Source organism: Columba livia, chromosome 1, assembly GCF_036013475.1.
Source record: "Columba livia isolate bColLiv1 breed racing homer chromosome 1, bColLiv1.pat.W.v2, whole genome shotgun sequence".
Classification (NCBI taxonomy): domain Eukaryota; kingdom Metazoa; phylum Chordata; class Aves; order Columbiformes; family Columbidae; genus Columba; species Columba livia.
The window spans coordinates 16,499,463-16,520,520 of NC_088602.1; the positions used below are offsets into that span (position 1 = coordinate 16,499,463).

The window sequence follows — 21,058 nt, forward strand, 5'->3', positions numbered from 1 at the left end:
GCTTTATTTTATGTACATGTATGTTCTTTAGAGCATGTACAAATATGTAGAAATAGATAATCTAGTTTGTTTCAGTTTGTTTAATTTTTGTAGATTTGCTTATAGAGGAGATATATGGAATCAGTATCAGTTAACTGAAATGCTGGTGAATTAAGAAGACAAAGATGTACTAGTTGCTGTTCATTAAAGATTTGTTATTTTGAGAATTTAGTTTTCAGCTTTCTGATGTAGTAATCGACCTTACAGTGACACATCTAAAAGTGACAAATCTCATTTTTTGGGTTAAATAATGCTAAGAAAATGTAAATAATATCGAGAAAATGTGTAACATAAATTTTAAGATTAAGAATATTAGTCTACATCACTCTTAGTCTGTGCATGCTATTTGTAACCAACCTTCATTTAAATCTTGAAGTTGAAAATTCGTTGCTAAATAACTGGTTTTTATTAACTTTTATAGGCAGGTGTTTCAAAGCTGAATGAAGCTAAAGCCCTGGTAGATGAACTGAACAGAAAAGCTGCAGAACAAAGTATTTTACTCAAAACGAAGCAGGATGAGGCTGATGCTGCCCTTCAAGAAATTACATTATCTATGCAGGTGTAGTATACAACCACATCAAAATTGGAAAAAAGAGATGTTTTTTCTGGTTTTGGTCTCCAGAACTGCCTGTGCTTTGTATTCTTTTCAAGGGTTACAAAGCCTGTTAATTTTACAATAATTTGCCTAAGGGAATGAGTGAGCCCTGAAGCTTGAAAAAATTTGCAACAGAACAGAGTATTATAAAACTTAAATCATATTTGTACTGATAAAGTAGGAAGAGGTCAGAGCAAGTTGCACACCTGACTAGTATTTACTGCTGTAGCTTTAGTCTGAAAGTTTTCCAAGAATTTCATAAATCCAAACTGATCCATTTTATAATGTTTATTACAGATAGGAACTTTCAACAAAATACTGAGCAGTAGTAGTGTTTTAGGTAACAAATACCAAGACTTAAATTGTGGACTATTAGAAAGTATGTATTGTGTGAGGTCTTGTCTGTCCTCTGATCTTAACCTCAGAGAAGGGCAAATAAAACCTCAGTGTTCGTCACTCCTTCAATTATCTTCAGCTCAGAGGTAGACCTTCTGTTCTTTGAGGACATAATTTTCTTTAGTAGTGTCTTCTCAGTTTAATGAAATGATTGTGCAGAAAATAGGTCTCTACATTGATACTTCCAGAATACATAAATGTGGAAAAGCCGTAACGAATGTGCTGTTACTGCACTGTTTGCTTGGTCACTGGCTTAGTCTGATGGGTCTGAAGCAAACTTAAATAAAGAAGCTCAATGACAAAGATGTTCTCTGTGTGCAGTAGACACCTGCTTTTTCAAACCATTTGGTTCACAGTGCCTCAAAGGTGAATTCCTTCCCATTTTTATAAGTCTACTTCTCTCAGCATTTTTTAATACTTTTAGCCTCTGTCTGCCTACTATACATGAATTTGAATAATGATGATTGGCTTGGGGTGTTCACTGCTGGCATCAAAGAATTTATTATGCCATTTTCGCTGTTTCCTGTTTTAAATTTGTCTCTGCTCTTGTCCAATAGAGTTACAGGTTGTGTGGGTAGCACATGTTACGCTGTAGGACAAAATCAAAGAACAGGCCAAAAGCTGTAAAACATGATGTGCCCACTGACATCAGAAAATTTACAACAGAATTCTGATTATTTGGATTAGCATAAAGTATAGGTGCCCTCTAACATTTTAATGTCACTTCAAATATTCTAGTTTATGTAAGAGAGAGAGCTCTAATACATACAGACTCTTTTAATCTTCTTTCGGAGCAAGGCTTTTGACCTACAACTGAATTTTAAGGTTTTCTTATTCAGAGCTATCATTCAGTACGTGTACATAGGCATGAAATGTCTAAGCTAATTTTATGGAGTTAATGTTTTATGGATTTGAATGTAATCTTCAATGACATGCTGGTCTATAGCTTGGGTTAAATGTTCAGAAAGATTATTATTAATCTCAGGGTTTTCTCTGCTTATACACATCTGTTACCTTCTGCTGCAAGTTCAACAGTTGCTGGTTACAGTAATGTGTTATATACTGGAAAATATATAAACATGTAAACTCTGGGCTTTGTTGTCTGGTGTCTTTTAGGTGAACTGAGCCTGGACTATTAGTCTTTTATTTTATGCATATATCCTCAATTGTTTGTTGTGTAACTGGTATTGGAAGTCCCTGTTTTGTTTGGGTTTTTTTTTTGTCTTCAGGGTATGTAAGCTCTTTTTTATTGTAGTTTTATATATTAAGTATTTGTTGTTGTACTGAAGTGCTAGGAGTCCTGGAGATGGCTAATAGCTACTGTCTGCTCTATGGTAGCCACAGTACAAATCCAGAAAAAAAAGATGTAAAGCCAAACAGCTTATAATTTATGTGTAGGACATAAGATAACTATCCTTACAGGGTGTAAATTTACAAGTGAATAATATATTAATATTTTTAGGCTAATAGGCTGTATTTCCAGCATAACTGCTGCTTTTGTGAACATTATACAAAAGGAGAATTTTGAAGGTGTCAAGAAGGAAACAGAAATGTGAGCAGCTACGAAGACAATGGCAGGAAGATATTACTTTCAAATGTAAAGAATGTTACAGAGACTGTCACTGTTATCCTTTTAGAGGAGGACTGACATCTTTATAAGGAATGGAAAATCAGAGGCAAGGAGAAAAAAGTATTAATGATCCTAAAAAAATAGAGTTACAGATCTTGACTGTGGTAACGAAAAGGAAGGAGACACAGTAAAAGCAAAAGATGCTTATTCCTTATAATTTAGTTGCATAAATATAAGCTTAAGCCCAATGCTTCTGTATGTTTTGAATCAACCTGTCTAGTATCAAATAGTCTCAGATGTTTGATTGTAATGGGTATTATGCAAATTATATTGTAATCAAGACTGAAAGAACTGAGAGACCTGAAGGAGTAAAATCTGTGTAAATTTGAGAACTAATGGTATTGTTGGGTTTTTTCTATAGAATACTAGTGAGCAAAAAACAGAAATGGAAAAAATAAAACACCGGATAGCAGAAGAGGCTGCAGAAATCGAAGAAAGAAAAAGAAAAATTGAAGATGAACTAAAAGAGGTTCAGGTAAGAGCTGATAAGGAAAAGTAATATTTCACAGACTGATTTTATTTTACTTACTCAAGCCCTGCCCTGCAAAATGGTTCTGGAGAATTTATCCCTGCATTTCATAGATTTTGCTCTCAATTATTTTGATATTAAAATTTTATGGCTTAGAAAACAGTATTCTGTTCACCAGATTTAGATTGTCATTTTGGCATTTGTGTTCTATAAAGTGTTAATTATGGGAAGAATTTTCAGGCCAATTTTACCTCCAGTTGCTGTTTCTATTCTGCCAAGGTCTACAGCTTGTTCTGCAGATTTTATGGAAAGTTTTTCCATTACTATTATCTTACATAGACGAACTCCATTACTCCTCTGTGGTGAAGCTGTGAATATCATAGGGCTTGGCACTATCACCTGGATGGAAATAGTTTAATGAGAGATTTCCAGTTACTACTAAATTCTGAAAATTTTATATCCTAATGGTACTTTAGAAAGCTGCTTTTTCAGGAGACCTTACAGCTGTTTAGCATCAAGATTTTTGGGAAGTATATGTATTTAGTCATTGCTTTTATTCTCTATTTTTCATCCCATCAGTTTTAAAATTGTACTGAAAAACAGCGAAAAGGTACAGCAGCTTATTTTTTTTCCTTTTAAATATCATAGATATCACGGCATCATATCCTTGTATTGGAAGTGACATAGACCTGCGGGATTAGGGTAAATCCCTTTCTGCGGTCTTTGATAAATATGAAGGATGTGCAAGGTCTGCACAGTCTTTAATGATAATCTTTAACTTTCTTCTGTTTTCTTATCATTTTGTTGCTGTGTTGATAAGGGCAAACACTGTCTGGATTTGTTTACCTGCTGAAAAAAGAAAGCTTTTGTGACCTGGGCTTCTACATACCTTTACAAAGATATCCTCAGGCATGCCTATAGATAGTAATTGGCATCATGATTTTATTAGAACGTACCTGTATCCAATGATCTTTGAAGCAATGAAAGAGCAAACAAACGTGATTGATACTATTATCTATACAATGTGTATGAATTACAGTGCTGAATGAAAAGTTAGGGAATGTCAGGATTATAAAATGCTGTTTTGTATGGAAATACATTTATTATCACTTAATCAACACATGTCTTTTTTTTAATAACTTGTGCACATGAATATCCATCAATAGCAGTTGTTTAGGTAATAAAACATGTAAAAAGAACAAGAAATTGTATGAAAACTGAAATGCCAATATTCACTTCTTGTATCCTTATACCTTTTTAATGTGTTTTTATGTTTTAAGCCACTGGTTAATGAAGCTAAATTAGCAGTTGGAAATATAAAGCCAGAGTCTTTGTCAGAAATCCGGTCACTACGGATGCCCCCTGACATAATCAGAGACATACTAGAAGGAGTTCTGCGTCTCATGGGGATTTTTGATACGTCATGGGTGAGCATGAAGAGGTGAGGTTTTTATTTAAGCTTTAAACTTAAACAGTAATCTAGAATATGAAAAACTTTCTATTATATACAGGAATAAATTACATGGAGAATTCTCTGATTTCATAGGGAAATAACCTCTTTAACATTTTTTTTCTTTTTTATCTAGTTATTTAATTCTTTTTACAGTTTCTTGGCCAAAAGAGGAGTGAGGGAGGACATAGCAACTTTTGATGCCCGTAATATTCCAAAAGAAATACGAGAGAGTGTTGAAGAACTTCTTTCTAAAAACAGAACGTCTTTTGATCCAAAGGTAATTTCTAGTTCCATTACATAAAATGAGAAAAGAAAAAAGAGAAGAAGAAAAGATGAAAAAAAGGAGAAATAAAATTAAAAAAAGATTGTCTGATTTGCCAATGTGTTTTTTAGAGTGAATTTAAATTAGAGAAAAAGCGATGAATTCCGTTTACAGAATTTGTCAGCATAAAGACAAAACTGTAGCAGACATTACTCTGTTGCATAGTGCCTCTAAGACTTAAAATTTTGTTGGTGACTGGGGAGCGATGGGACAAGAAGTCATTACGGAGCCAGGTTCTCAGAGATTTTGTCACTGCTATAAGTTAGAACTCAGATCAAGGAATTTTAACTCTTTCCTTCTGGCCTCCTTCTAGCAGTAAGAGTCTTAATGGCGCACTTAATTAAAAGGAGGAGGGCTAACTAATAATGATTAAATGTATGGGTGATATTTGAGAACTGATTCGGCAGTAGCTACAAAAAGGAATTCTCAAATACTGGTTCAGTATTTTTAAAAGGAAAGTTATCTTTTCCTGAGAAGGAACACACTAATAAATTATGCATTAATTTAAAACTTTATAATTTCAGTGAAGCTTCATAGTAGTAAAGATACCCATTATTTTTTACACAGATTGATGGCCTACAATATAATCTCTTAGTAATAATTTAAAAGATTGGTTCAGTAGAGGAGCTGGCTGATTGTCTTATTTAAGTTGATAACCAATAAATCTGCTGCAGTTATTTATCCTATGTTTATCTCATCTGCATTATACTTCAAAGACTTTCTTGTAACTGTTACTGACTTTTTCAGAATGCAAAACGAGCCAGTGCTGCCGCCGCTCCATTAGCAGCTTGGGTGACCGCCAATGTCCAGTACTCCCATGTCCTGGAACGAATTCAGCCCTTGGAAAAAGAAAAAGCTGGCTTGGAAGCGTAAGTTAGACTCTGTTACAAAATAAGGTGTTCTTGATTCCAATGATGATGGGTGAAACTAAAGCAATCAAGGAGGAATTGAAGTTTATTGAAAATGAAAGCTATGAGAAACTGTACCTTATCCATAGGTAATAAGATGTTCGTGCTGAGATAGAAAGGGTAAGTGTGCAATATTTTGTTTTTCCGGGAACCTGTGCCTTGGATATTTTTTGATCAGTCATAATTTACCTGTCTCAACTGAAATGTGTCAGAGAGAAATGCACATCACAGATATGCTTAAATGCATTCTGTCAGTGAAATCCATGCTATTTTATGAGCCGCGTAGTTCCTCTTTTTTCAGTCATGTAGCAAGCATAATCAATTTCTCCTTAGGATCAAAAAGATATGAAATGGTCTTATGACCATCCATAACCTGAGAAATCTATGCTGATTGTTTTGCCAGGTCTGTATTGGAAGAATTTGTTCTGATCATTAAGAAAACATTTGAATGAGGTCTTTGGTTTCCATTTTTAAAGCTATGTGATGAGAAGCAGTTAAAACTTTTATGGGTAAAACCAGATTTTTGCTAATATAAATCACAAGAAAGAGCTATCTCTGAACTATCTCTATGTAAAGACTTTCCTGTTACATTTACTTATTTTTTTTTCCTTTGGATCCATAGTCTTAAAAAAAATGTTACATTTTTGTAGTAATCTCAAGAAAACTGAAGACAGAAAACGGAAGTTAGAAGGTCTTCTGAGCTCTGTTGGTCAAAAAGTATCGGAACTGAAAGATAAGTATGTTGGGTTTGTTTATTTCAGGATGTAAATAAAAACATTGATGCTTTTATAGTATGAGTAAATGAAATTTATCTAACCAAATATAACTCCCTGCTCTGCAAGGTATTTACATCAGAAGTAGCAATCATTAGGCTATCTCTACACTCAGTGGAGATAAAAAAATAAATGCTCTTAGAATATAGTTAATCTCATCAATAAGATGAAATGCTCCTTAAAAGTACCTGCTTCCCCCTGCTGACTGTGTTGGAATTCTTCAGTGTGGGCACTGTAGATGTCAAAGATAAGCAGTGCGTCTCTCGCCTTTTAAATCTAAGAGGACTTTAATATCTCCTTAGGACTTGGGAAACTTTCGCATACAAGACTTCTACTGAAAGAAAGACTTCTACAGCTTGAATAAAAGCAGCTCTGTTTCTTTTAGGAGACCCTGTTTTTCTGACAGTTAGCTAGTTAGCTATCTCCTTTTTTCTTAGCATCTTATCAAGTACGTGACTCATAGTGGCATAAATATTGCTGCAGTGAACCATTCTACTTTCTCCAAATTTAGTGTAATCTGAGTATTTTAGTTTAATGTTTCAATTATGTGGTATAGGAGGTACTTTACAACCTGACATATGTGCATATTACTAAAAGTCATGTTGCAAAAAAAAAAAAAAAGGAGTATTCTTCTTGTCATTCTTGTCTAGAAAATAATACTGAAACCTTGCCTGATGTTTGGGGCATTTTCTTATTTCATAGTGGTTTACGAAACAGAGTACTGTGCATTGAACTGGGGTCATCCGTGTGAATTAACAATATACTTCTTTAAAGGTTTTGTAGATTAAATTTACCAAAAAGTTAAAAATGTGCAGTATGGCATTGAGCCTGCTATCATCCCAACTAGGTGCAGAACAAAACTTAACACAATCACTAAAATAAAGTCAGGCAGTTTAAGTAGAAGAAGAAATGATTTTCAGACATATAGTGTGTATTGCACATGTATTCTTAAATCTCACTGTGCCTCCATCTAAAAGTTGTTAGTTAAAAGTGTAACAAGCCCATCTGCCAATTAGAAGCAGAAGGTGTTAAAAAGAATCATAGCTGTGTTCTTCATGAATAATAAGGGAGGAGTTAATGACAAATTCAGTCAATTCAACTACCTTGAAAGTAACTGTCTTATAAGTTTAGTGGTTCATGATAGCGATTACAAACAGTAGTTGTGTTACAGGTTCCAGAGTAGAACAACAGAGGCAGCACAACTTGAAGCAGAACTAAATAAAGCTCAAAAAACATTGAAAGCTGCAGAGATGCTGATAAATCAACTCGATAGGGAACACCAAAGATGGAACACGCAGGTTAGTGAATATATTTGCAAAATACATCTTATAGCTGATAATTTGAAAATACAATTTTTGCAGCCTGGAAAATGTGTGTTATTGCCTGTCTGCATATCTCCTAAATGTACATTTATTTGATTTCTCTTTAGAAAGAAAAGCTTTTCTTCCTCCTGAAACTTCCTTTTACTTCACTGTACAAGTTACCTTACCTGTATCATATAGCTACACAATGTGTAAAAAAAGGAAACCCCAAACCAGTATTTGATATAGAACATTTAACATTCTTTCATGTTATCAATTACAATAATAACGTAATTGTTACTATGGATTAATATGTCAGCAGTTGGACCCTCCTAGTTGAGGTACAGTCAAAAGAGACAGATTTTGGGAAAGCATTAGACAGTCATGGTCTTAAACCATGTTTCCTTTATGACATTGATGCTGGAAATGCGAGTGTAGACCTACCCAAAATATTGGGTTACTTTTGAAGTCTTCACTTAGGTATTTGAAACTTTTCTGCTTCTAAAGTAGGGAAAGTGAGCTTATCTTCTTTACTCAAATGATACATTAGAAGAAACTGGCAAGCCTTTGGACACACAGGCCCTCTTCAGTCTGAAGCAGAAAGGAAAATTTCAAGATATATACAAGCTGAAAATAGCTGTCACATCCAGAAAGCAATACGAAGCTTTCTTCGGTATCTTAAAATGGAAAAAATCTCCCTGCTGAGACACACGGTCCTGTCTCTCCATTGATATTGAAAAAGGCCTACACATTTAGTTAGGCTAAATGCCTGCACTTTGAAGAGCCAAAGTTAGGGTTAGATGGATCCTTCTTGTAGGTTGACCAGCATAATGGAAAGAAATAGAAGATTTTCCTATGAAAGTAGCTTTACAGCTTTTTCATTGCTATCAAGCTGAGTATATTTGAACCGCAGATTTTAAACAGTTCTGAAAGTGATTCTTCGGAGTTTTTCACTCTGGTGCATTACCCGCATCTTTGGGAAGTCCAAACTATTTATGGTATGCTATAGACCAAACTGGCAGATATGTTAGTCAAGAACTCATGTTGAAGACGGTGAAAAACCAGTATTTATGGCCCTTTAAAGTAAGCAGGAAGTAATAAAAAGTTGCTATTTTGTTTGTGCAGCAGCTTTTTTTTTTTTTAATGTCAGTTTGATTAAAGTAAAAAAGTGACTTTCAAACCAATTGTAGCAGTCTTATATATTAGTTTGGTACACTGTATTTGTCTCCAAAATACTGGAACATTTCCAAACAGAGGTGATGTAGTGCAGATAAATTATCTGAAGAGATATGATAAATGTATTTTATCATGTAAGTCTGCAGTGAATCACATTTTAAAGTGTAATAGGCACATAGATAGTATTTAGTATGTGTATACATATTGTAAATGGTACTCACTAGTTGACTGTCACTGTGATCGGGGTCACAGATTTTTTCTGTTTTTCTTACTCTAACAGTATTTACCCAGTTGCTTATAAGTGACAAAGTGAACTGTTCATCAGATTCATAGATTTTTAGTAGCTAAATTCTCAGAAATATCTGTCCATGCTGTAGCCTGAGCTACAAATAACTCCTTATACTTTGATGTAAGTGTTGGTGTGAGTTGGCTCGGTGTAGATACCTGAAACTCAAGAATTTCATTCCAACTTTTTAGTAACTGAAAAGAACTACAGAAATACTTTTCGTTTGCAAAAGACCTATACATTCTGTACTTTTTTTTTTTTTAAGGTGTCAGAGATAACAGATGAACTGGCTACATTGCCTAAAAGAGCTCAGTTAGCAGCTGCATTTATTACCTATCTTTCTGCTGCTCCTGAGGATCAGAGGAAAACCAGCTTGGATGAATGGACCAAGTCAGCAGGCCTTGAAAGTAATTTTGTTTCTGTGTGTGTGTCTATGTCTGTGTGTGAGTAAGGAAATGAGAAATGCCAGTGAGTTCAATGAACAGTCTCAATCATCTTGATGTTCCCAAATGCAAAGTGGCAACATTTTCTTAATAAATACTTGTGTATACAGACAGACTATTTCTCAGGATTATTCCACTATTACTGAGATTATAAGTATTTATAATTCTTAAGATTTAGCTCCAGAGTCCTTGCTTAAAAAGAAAGGTTTACATGAATGGATGTGTTCACATTGACTGTTGTAAATTTGCCACTGCATTCTGAATGCTTCTGCTTTTTCATTAATCATTTTTATCTGTGTGGGTTAATAACACCATGAAATATTTTTAATAACATCAGCTAGTAATAAGTTCAAGCAATAAAATGATAAATACAAGGGAAATCTACAGACTTGCACTGTGGTAGAGACTTCACTATATATAGAGTGGTAAATGCTTAAAAATTGGGCAGATGCTAAATACCAGCACAAACTCACACTCTTTCATTTATCAGAGTTCGATTTACGGCGGTTCCTGTGTGCAGAAAGTGAGGAGTTAGTTTGGAAAAGTGAAGGTTTACCTTCAGATGACCTTTCAATAGAAAATGCTCTTGTCATCTTGCAGGTAAATTTGTATTTTTGTCTTGTCCTGGAAGTATTTCAATTTCTGCAAATTTCAGTAACAGGGCATCTTTCTGGAATTTTAAACTATTTCATCTGTGTTATTTAATTAGCACCACAGAACACACAGAAAGAAAAAATACGTATGTAACTATGGGTATGCTGTAGCAAAAGGAAAAAAACAGTTAAAGAAAATCATATTTGCTTTTAAAATTTTCTTCCAGATGTCAAACAGACAAAACCTGGTATCAGTCTATTCAGGCTTAGAGTGTGAATAAGTATTAACACTAATACAATCAGTGAAAACTTATGTCCTATATGTGTTCACTTTGACATATCATTTCTAATACTTATTTTCTCAGAAAAAGGAGAAGGCTATATGCAGATACTTTCCAAAACATATAGATTTGAAACCCTCATATTTCATTAGGTTAGCTCTGTGATACAGGATACAAAATACCATTCGCTTAAGGCCAGTAGGTAATAATACCTGAGAAAAGAATGGTAATGCTATGCTTGTTATTCAGTTTTATCATATATATATATATAATATAAATGTACATATGCAATTGCACAATTGTATACATAATATTGTAGTTATAATATAGCCATTTATTAGACTTGCTAGAAAGTAAAGATTTAATGCCATGAGGATAATCTACATTTTTCACAGGTAATTTGCTTGGATGACTGATGATTCTCTCAAATCAGTTACAGCCTTTTTTCCAATTTAAATTTATCTTGCTTTATCTTCTTGATATTGGATCTAGTTATTCCTTTCTCAGTATGATTATAAAGCTCTTCCAACAGATACAATTTTGTACTCTTACAGCTACTTACACGCTGTAATCAAATCTTATTTTCATCTTCTTCCTTAGTTGAATAGATTGAGCTCTTAAAAATCTCACTGTGTGTTAAGAGCTTTTTCAAGCTGTCCCTCAGCTCAAATAATTTCCTTTGTGTACAGATTTTTTCAGCATCCTTTTAAAACTGGGGTTGGACATGATATTTTACCAAAGTCATCTACAGTACAGTTCTCAAGCTTTTGTGTTCATTGTCTTTTGATGCTCGGATATTGTCCGTGTTTCCTTGTCTTTCAGTTTGAGGTCTGTGTAGTTACTTACTTTGTTATTAGGATGTTATTCTTTCTTTAAACAATTTATTAATGAAAAAGACTTTAAAATGGCTGTATTATTAGTTTGAGGAAATAAAAAAGACTTAGTTCAATTTTATTCTTCAAAAAAATATATTTCAGTAGATATTTATTTATTTATTTATTTATTTGTTTGTTTATTTATTTATTTATTTATTTATTTACTTTTACCGCCTAGAGTAAAGTTTGCCCATTTTTGATAGACCCTTCTTTCCGGGCTACTGAATGGCTGAAGACACATTTGAAGGAATCACATTTGGAAGTTATTAACCAACAGGTTCAGTATATACTCTTGGTCTTACAATTCTGTTCTGCTTGAGCTCACTCTATTCCGGACTTTAGAGAAGAGTTATTAAAGTGGTATGATAGCAATCACTAAAAATGGGGTTAGATTCCATGAAGCATATAATTTCTCACAGAGTTCTAGGTTACAAGGGTTTTTACATGGTACTGAAAATCTGTTTACTCAAGGTGGAGATCAGAGTATTTAAAATTGGAGGGTCAACATCTGGTATTTTTACAAGTTTACCTCTTTGTTCTACCCTCTCCAAGAATATCAGTATTTCCTGCTGAGAGGGAGACAGTAAAAGATTTGTGAACAGAGAGGTCTTTTGTATTCTCAGATTTCAGGAGTGTATATACACTCCTTCCCTATGATTTTTGTGTTGTATTATCTACATTGGCAATAGTGGGCTGGATTTGAGTTTGAGATTGAGGTACCCAAGATTAATTGTCTACATGTCACTGTTTACAAAGGTGGCGAGTCTTGGCTAAGGTACACGCACACAGGTGGCATCTAGTGCCAACCAAAAGTCCCTTATTGAGCCTCACCTGGCCTCAAGATATTGCTTCAACAGACTGTAGGTCAGGTCCTCATAAATGTAGCAGGAGTTACGTTTATCCAGTCCTAGAATTGCCTTCAGCCCTTTGAAGGCAACCGTGAGGCTGATGTGGCCTCCGGTGAAAATGAATTTGACACCCCTGATGTAGGTGTTCCAGAGATCCCTGCCAGCTCTGTGCAGGCCTTTTAGATACTCTCTGATGGTACTAGATACATATCTTTGGGTAATTTAATGCTTCCCCTGCCAGCTGACTGGCTTGATTACCTTTTAGGTTCTGCTGCTGCATTATCTAGAATCTCCATTGACTGTAGTGGAATCTTCAACACCATATGCATAGACACCTACACTCAAAAGGCTGCATATACATATCTCAGTATCAATGTGAATCCTGTCCTTAGGTCTTGATTCAGTTTTGAGATATAGCTGCCTAATAATATTTGAGATGTGCTGACAAACCAGGACTTCCAACTGCACCTGGCAGACCTGTGGTAGACCTGTTTTCTCTTCTGGTGCAGCGCTTGGAGAGCCAGGCATATGACACAGGTTGCCTGTTTGTCAGCAGCTGAATATATCAAATTTACTTAAATTAAACACTTAATGGCTAGACCCTGGAGTATCCTATGATGCTTATAATAGAATTTTTCAGCCATACTGCTGAGTTTTAGATTTAGACTCCTGGTATAATACCTTGCTGCTCATTCAAAAGTGTTAATACTTAAATTCCTTTGTTTCGCATTTTTTTTAAATTGTTTTTCTTCTTTGCCCAGGACACGAACTTTCTAACTGCTCTTGAGCTGGCAGTGAGATTTGGGAAAACTCTCATTATACAGGAAATGGATGGAGTGGAGCCTGTACTCTACCCCTTGCTAAGAAAAGATCTTGTTGCTCAAGGTAAATGACCACATGCTTGCTCAAAGCTTTTGTAGATTAGATCTCTTTATATCATATAAAACTTGATTTTTCTGAAAACATGAATATTGTGTAGCTTTTTCCTCTTTAACAGGCTGCTGACGCTTCAGGGCATGAAACGCATTAGAGATATGACCTTGTTTAGTATGTGCAAAAATACTGAAAAGTATTTAATTTTTTTTTTTTACTGGAATTAGAATAAAATGTTTTTATCAACACTTCACAATTTAAATTTTAAATTGTTTTCTAGTGATAATTTCAAACACATAGTTTTACTTAGGAACTTGGGCCTTAAATAGGCCAGAAATTACACAACTGGTCGTGCAGTTAGAAATCAGAGTTTTATAATGTTGATATTGCTGTTTCTCTTTCATTTGTCTGAAACTGAAAAGGCACACAGATCTGTGCCTGATGTGACTTTGGAATGGGGGAGAGGTCTTGGATATTAGCAAAATGGTGGAATTCAATGAAAGGAGCCTCCCCAACTAATGAAATGAAAAAAGCCAACCAACCGACAACAACAAAACCCCAACATTTTACAGTACCTCTGCTTTGGAGAGATAATGTACTCTATGTAACTCTATATTTAATGGCTATGTATCTACTTGCTTTAAAATGGATTATATGAAAAAATTGTATTGACATTTTAGCAAAGATAAATAGTAATAGTAATAAATGCAAATGCTCTTGAGTTCTTAGATGCATTTATCTCCTCTATCGGAAAGCTCTGTTTAGTAAAAAGAAAATATTAGTTTTAATCATTCTTCCATTACAGATGTACTTGCTTCTTTAGCCTCAGTAAAAGCTGAGAACACCACCAAAGTGGTGACTTCAGGGATCTGTAGGAGGCTGGGTGGAACATCTTTACAGCTTTTTTTTCTCACTAGCTTCTGCTGAACTTTGGAAAGTAGAGATAGAGTATTACAGACATCTTGGCTGATTTAACTCATGGAATCCAGAGATGAATGTGTCTGCAGAACCATGGAGAAAGATTAAATTAAAATATACTCGTTTATTCATGGAAATTGCTCCTAACAGTCAGGCATCCTCTTCTGCATGTTAATGAGCTATGTTAATGCCAGGTCTGTGCAAGTCCGAACTAGGGACCTGTTTCTTGTGAAGGGAGAATGGGTCATTAGTGGAGTCCTTTCAGTCACTTCACAAACCCTCACTCCTCTTTGTCAAAATGTGGAGGTGGGGGCCTCTCTGCATTATTTTGCTTGTGATTACTGTACAGTTTTTCATTACTTGGAATGAAACGTTAAGTAGAATGTGAGTATATATACTGCAATAAATTTGTCCTTGTACAGCTTCCATTTTCTGTTTGACATTTTTACAGCGTAGGCCTTAAAATTTATTCTGATCCTTGGCACAGAAGCAAAATTGGTACAAGATTTTCATCTCTACCAGTGTTTTAGCAAAGAGATTTATACTTAGAGCATTTCTGATCTGCTCCTAGTGCTAAAAATAGAGAAGCATCCAACCATGCCACCTCAGAAATTTCTCTGGAAAGGACATTTTCGCTTTGAAACTTTTCATCTTGTAATTCTGTTCGCCCTTCTTTTTAGTATCAGGAGGAAAAAATCTTACTCTAGTCAAGTGATTATTTGAGCCTATTATTTTCTGACCCCACTAGAATGGAAACCTGTGGTGGAAGCAGGGTGGTGAGAGGGCAGACATATATTTTCATTCTGGGACAGGCATACCAAAAAATGTCAGAATATTAGGAGTATAGACAGAGATTGAAACCATGACATCAGAAATTTGGTATTTTTTTTTTCTTTCATACTGTGATTGAATTAAATGTACTTCTAATATACATTTTTGGGGAATTTCTTAATGGAATATTTTTCTTTAAATCTAAGGACTAGATATTCCGGCATCTTTAGTTTCATAGACATTTCTATAACAGTTAAAACATAGAAAGTAGTATTTTAGTTGAATTATTCTTGTACAGCAATGTCAACCTTCTACAAATAAATGTAACAGATCCAGACATGAAATCTAATGGGTTTGGATCCCCTTCAGAAAATGTTGAACCGTCTTAGTTAGCCCATATGTAATTATGGCTAGTGTGTTTTGATAGACTGGTGTACCTATGTGGAAATGTAAATGAATATGTTTAAATTATGGCAGGATTCTTACACAACAGGAGGATTCTCCAGTGCATCTTCTGTGGTGTTTTGGCTCCTATTCATTGTTTGAAGATTTCAAAGTTTCATTAGTATTACTTTTACTTCAAGTGCATTTTTTGCTGTTTATGCTTTTTGTACTGGGCAAGGATAATTAAACTACCCTGGTGTAGTAAATACTCTCACTATGGAACTTTCTTGCACTAGTGCTATGTTATTGCATTTTTTTTGCCTAACAGTGCAGGATAGGTTGTTACCCTTAGATTTTTTATATTTATTTTTCTTTCTGAAGAATTTATAAATAAATTTTATAAAATATATTGGTATCTGTTGGTCATAAAGTATAACACAAATGCCATTATTCTAGACTGTTCCAATTCAGAGTGAGTATAACATCTATTTATTATTTACAGGACCCCGCTATGCTATACAAATAGGTGAAAAAATGATAGATTATAATGAAGAGTTCCGCCTTTTTCTGTCGACAAGAAACCCAAATCCCTTCATTCCACCAGATGCTGCTTCTATTGTTACAGAAGTCAACTTTACCACAACTGGAAGTGGCTTAAGAGGACAGGTAGGCATTTAGAATAAAACCAGTGTATGTATAGCAGAAATTCATAGCTACATCAGCTGCTGGAAGAAGCCCTGTAGTGCAGTTTGCATTAGTGGTCTTGGAAATGTTTTCTAGCACACAAATATAAATGGTAAAATTGATCCTGAAAGCAAGTTTAAATTCTAATGTCTTGTTTTTATTCACTTTGGAACCAAGTAATGAGGCCAATAGAGCAAATGGAAACAATTTCATTGACTTCAGTTGCAACAGATTAATTGCTGAGCTTCTCTTTTCTGTTCAAGATGCATTTATGGTTCTGTTGAAACATTTCTGTTATTGGTCTCCAGTGTCCTAGCTAGAAAGTAATACTGGCATCAAGACACTTTGTGTACAGAAAAAATGTGATGAAATCAAAAAGCTGCATATTTTACTTCCTCCAAACTACTAGTAGCTTTTGAGTTTTGTGGGGGTTTTTTGTTTTTGTTTTTCTATGATGCTTAGGAAGCAAAATGTAGCCTACAGATGGAAAAGAGAAAAAAAAAGACATAAATTAAGGGAAGAAAAAACCCTGTCTATTTGGTATGAAACAAGTTATTCCAAAGTAACAAGAGGCTTAGAATGGGTTGCAAAGAAGATGTGGATAAATAAGAAATAATTGAAACTGTGAAAGCACGGGTGACCATGTGGATTTTCTCCCTCCGCTGGATATAGGGAACTGACATCATACAATGTAACCAAGTGAAGCGACCCCCTTTTTAAGTGGAACTACAGAGAAAAAATATGAAAATCTTTGTGGTTTTGTTTTCTCTCTTGGTTGTCAGAAGAGGTGTTTGACTTCTGTTAAGCTTGCTGGAAAGAAATTCGCTGCCATCCTGTCCAGTTTGTGCTTTCTATCACCTTCTTTTTATATCCGATACCAGTATATGCGCTAATGAAGACTACCAGTCATTTAAACACGCATGTGATTCTGACCGAGGTGCAAAGTTTTAGGTCTCAGCATAAAAGTGTGTGAATCAGTGTCCTTAATAAAATGCTCCAGTGCCTTTTGAGGTGTTCTTGAGTATCTTACCTTGCTTGCCTCTGCTGTTATACACAAGGGCATAGTGATGTCTACACAGATTTAAACCTGTTGGATGTCTGGTACAAATGAGTAAACCCCAGAAATTTACTTTCAAATATATAGACTATACACTGCTATATGATTAATATCCAATATAGTTAATCAACATATATTATGAAATATTAGAGGTTTTTTTATCCTGTTGAATAATCTCCTTTCTTTTTAGCTTTTGGCTTTAACAATTCAGCATGAAAAGCCTGATTTGGAAGAGCAGAAGACAAAACTGTTACAACAAGAAGAAGAAAAGAAAATACAGTTAGCTAAGCTTGAGGAATCTCTTTTGGAGGTGAAATAACTTTACCTCTTTTATATCTTTTAGATCAATAAGGTAGTGTTCATATTGTTATAAGTTTGAATTAATACGGTGAAAGTATTGGAATAATGAGCCCTCAGAACTTTTGATTTGTGACAAGAAAAACATTATTTGTCTGGGACTCTTGGGATAGTAGAGTAGATAAAATATACGTCTGTCACAGAACTGTACTATTTCAATACATTACACATTGTCAAAGTAAAATGTATGAATTGTTGTGCTAGATATAGGCTGGTTTAGATTGATCAGAAATTTCATTAATTTCAATGCATTAAAAAAGAAAAAGCTTTGTTAAAAATCATGCTATTTCTTTTTCAAATTATGAGTTTAAAAAACCCCCACATTTTTAACCTTGTGAATCATGTCAAATGATACTTTCTCAAATTGAGAGGTGATTCTCTATTGTGAAAGGAAAAAAAATCTAAAGAAAAATTCCAAGTAGAAAACAGAAAGCGTTGTTGTGAGAGACATTTCAAACTTTAAACCTCCACGATTGTTTCTTGTTAGCAACAAACTTCAATATTCTTTATAGTTAACATTTTCCTTTCTGATACTTAAAATTAATATTCCCAATTTTCAGTTTACCTTTTTATTTTAGTGAAAATAATTATGCTCAGAAACAGCTGCACACCTCTATAAAAGTAGCTTCCAAGGAAGAGAACTGTTTTCTTTTTTGTTTGCATCTTGTCACGGATTTCACAGAAGCTGTATTTCATGCCCATAGGAATGGATCCTCAAATCCTTCTTCCTTCTAAAATGTCACAGATGAAGGAAATTCACCTGCTGCCTCAAAACCCTCAGGTGTAGCTGTGTCAGAGAACTTTACAGTATCCAACACAATGGCCTTGAGCATTAGCTAATGGGTTTTACAGATTCCTCAAAATGTAATAAACTGAATTTTATTCGACTAGCCATTAATAGCTCAATTCTAGAATTTGGCATATAATTATCTACTGTGATTTGAATTTCCCCATTTACTGTGCCTATTAAACTCCCTATTAAGTCTCAAATACTAAGCTCAAACCTTTTCTAAAACTGTGATGGGGCAGATTTCTTTTATAGCTAGAGGGAAACTTGTTCTCTAGAAAAATTCCGTATTCAAAGTTGATCGTTGGTTAGCATCTTAATGCCTACCAGAAAATAAGAGTTAAGAGATGTAATAAAAGAATGTCCACTTTTTAGAACAGACTTTTTGTGTGATCTTGGAACTCCAAAGTCTTTCACATTTGTCCAATCTGAATTGTCAGTTGCAAAATTTCAAGTAATCGATGCCTAAGATATCTGCAACAAAAAGTGGCCAACACTGAGGTTGGCTTCAACTTCAGCATTCTTGCTAGCCCTGAAATCAGGATACAAAGAGTATCCCTGAATAAAGGGAAAGACCCTGAATAAAGAAACCTAAAGCTCAGTGGATACCGACAGATGCTACATGGACTTTGTCAACAAAGAAGTCAGTGCTGGAGGTGATCTAGCTAAATTCAAGTTAATACTAAAGCAACAATTGCATTCCATCTGAAGTACTGTACTGGGTTTCTTCCAAAAGCCTTGAAGTAAAGACATCCATGCTGTGACTTTCTCATAACCCACACCATGATTTCTTATAGCAAAATCAGACTCCTTGAAAAAGCAGGTGATCTTGTCCTAAACTCTTCAACTAGAGAACTAAGTGCACTCTACTGTTCTGGTGAATCTCTGCCTCCAAATATCCTACAGGTAGTTGCTCAGCTTTTCCAGCACACCAGTTTGTAAGACTTGTAAATGACCACTGTGAAACAATCCATTGCATTTTGCTAAATACTGTCGATTTTACTTAAAATACAGAACACATTCAGAAGAGTAGTATAACAGTTTCCATTCAGTTGAGCAGATCTAAATCTTTGATGCACAGCTCAAAACATTTTCTGGTTGCATTCTGGGTCATTTGCTCATAGGTGAGACAAATGCTTGAAGAAAAAAGAATGGTTATTTACTATATAGTAACTATGTTAATTTTAAAATATGCTTAATATGGATTCCCAAACCAACTACATTATTCCTTCTGGTTGATCTTGAACGATGTTGGCTTTGAGTTGTATGAAGATGAGGAAAGCTCATGGCTCTTTTTTCCCTTGGCTGCCCTTACGAATCTTGCATATTAAGATATTTTCATGGCATACTGAGTATTAAAAAAAAAATAAATCTTTAAATTGACTGCCAAATGTATATCAAACCTATTTAGGTTTCCCTTTCAGCTGAAGCCTGAGAGTAAAATTTAACTGAAAAGAAACCAATTTTGTTTTGTTGTCTGACTAAAAAAATTGTTATTGGAGTATATTTACTGGAGATTACTAAAAAACCTTAAATAATAGTGAACCATTCAGGCTTTTCCCACCTCTTATTAGAAGTGTAATTGTTTGCACTGGAGAACTCAGGGGAAATGTGGGGTAGTCTCAAGGATTTTGAAGGAATCTCTGATTGCAAAACTGAAATTGTTCTAATTGTGAATATTCACCTCGGAAATTAGAAGTATATTGTATAGGGACTATTGGAATGTTTTTGAAGAAAAATTAATTTGTGAATGACTGGGTATAGGAAGTCATTACGAGTAGCCAATTTCAGGTTAAATTGTTAGCTAAACAGGAGAAAAAAAAATACCCTAATTTGTATTTACCATGGGGATATTAGCGCATAAGACTCTGATCATATAAATCATTCTCAAAAGCTTGCTGATGGCTTAAGTTTCAGAACCTGACAATCTGGATTTTTGGAGTTTGTTCTTAGGTTTTATTTTTTACACTTCTTTAAAAAAAAAATCTCAGTTTTTGGAATAACCACCTGCTTTCTAGTACCCTTGATGTGTTCAGTGATTCAGAATTATGTACAGGTCAGAAAGAATATCAGCTCCCAAAATGGTTACTTTACAGGCTTTTTAAAATGTAACATAGGTGACTTTTTTTTCTTTTACAGACACTTGCAACATCACAAGGCAATATACTAGAAAATAAGGATCTGATTGAATCTTTGAATCAGACTAAAGCAAGTAGTGCACTCATCCAAGAATCACTTGCTGAATCTCACAGACTTCAGAGTTTCCTTGATAAGGTAGAAGAATATTCTAATCTTTTATTACTTTTTTTTGCTGCTGTATTACTTTTTTTTGCTGCTTTTTTTGCATCCTCCATATGGAGAGGATATATACATCCACAGGAGTATAAGATCAGTAACATACTAAATTCTTTTTTTTTTTTAGTAAAATATCTTTGGGATATGCAAGTACAGGAAGTATTTTCAGTAATCAGATTCATTTGTGCAGTGAATAGCTCTGCAATGTAAAGTCTGCCAGTTTGCATCCAAGGAATTTTCCTGAGGGACTTATTGGCAAGTCAAAGATTTTTGCAGGCTGCTATTGTAAACAGCATGGCTCATATGGATATTCTTACTCAATATATCCCTGCTATTGCAAAAATTTAGATGATTGGTGATGTTATTCACCTGGCATGTTGTATTTCTAGCACACTATGGAGTTTTCCTCTCTTTTTTTATTTGTTTAATTTAAAATTTTCTCTTGAATTCTGGGATATATTCTGTGGTGGGAATAGGCCTCAGTGCCCCAGGGATTAATTTTCAAAATGTTCTTCATAATTTCTAGAGTTTTTTGCTAGAGATG

The 21,058-nt window shown here is 34.5% G+C and overlaps 1 protein-coding gene across 3 annotated transcripts in view; it reads left to right on the forward strand.

Annotated features, from left to right (window-relative positions):
• Positions 1–21,058, forward strand: part of DYNC2H1 (dynein cytoplasmic 2 heavy chain 1) — a 166,287-nt gene that overhangs the window by 53,527 nt on the left and 91,702 nt on the right. For all 3 annotated transcript variants that reach the window (XM_065047277.1, XM_065047353.1, XM_065047417.1), the window contains exons 55-68: positions 461–598; positions 3,022–3,135; positions 4,410–4,570; positions 4,736–4,859; positions 5,652–5,773; positions 6,463–6,549; positions 7,757–7,883; positions 9,614–9,755; positions 10,282–10,391; positions 11,719–11,817; positions 13,150–13,273; positions 15,837–16,000; positions 17,266–17,385; positions 20,359–20,493. In XM_065047277.1, coding sequence (XP_064903349.1) covers positions 461–598; positions 3,022–3,135; positions 4,410–4,570; positions 4,736–4,859; positions 5,652–5,773; positions 6,463–6,549; positions 7,757–7,883; positions 9,614–9,755; positions 10,282–10,391; positions 11,719–11,817; positions 13,150–13,273; positions 15,837–16,000; positions 17,266–17,385; positions 20,359–20,493 — 1,767 coding nt within the window. The remainder of the gene's footprint in view (positions 1–460; positions 599–3,021; positions 3,136–4,409; positions 4,571–4,735; positions 4,860–5,651; positions 5,774–6,462; positions 6,550–7,756; positions 7,884–9,613; positions 9,756–10,281; positions 10,392–11,718; positions 11,818–13,149; positions 13,274–15,836; positions 16,001–17,265; positions 17,386–20,358; positions 20,494–21,058) is intronic.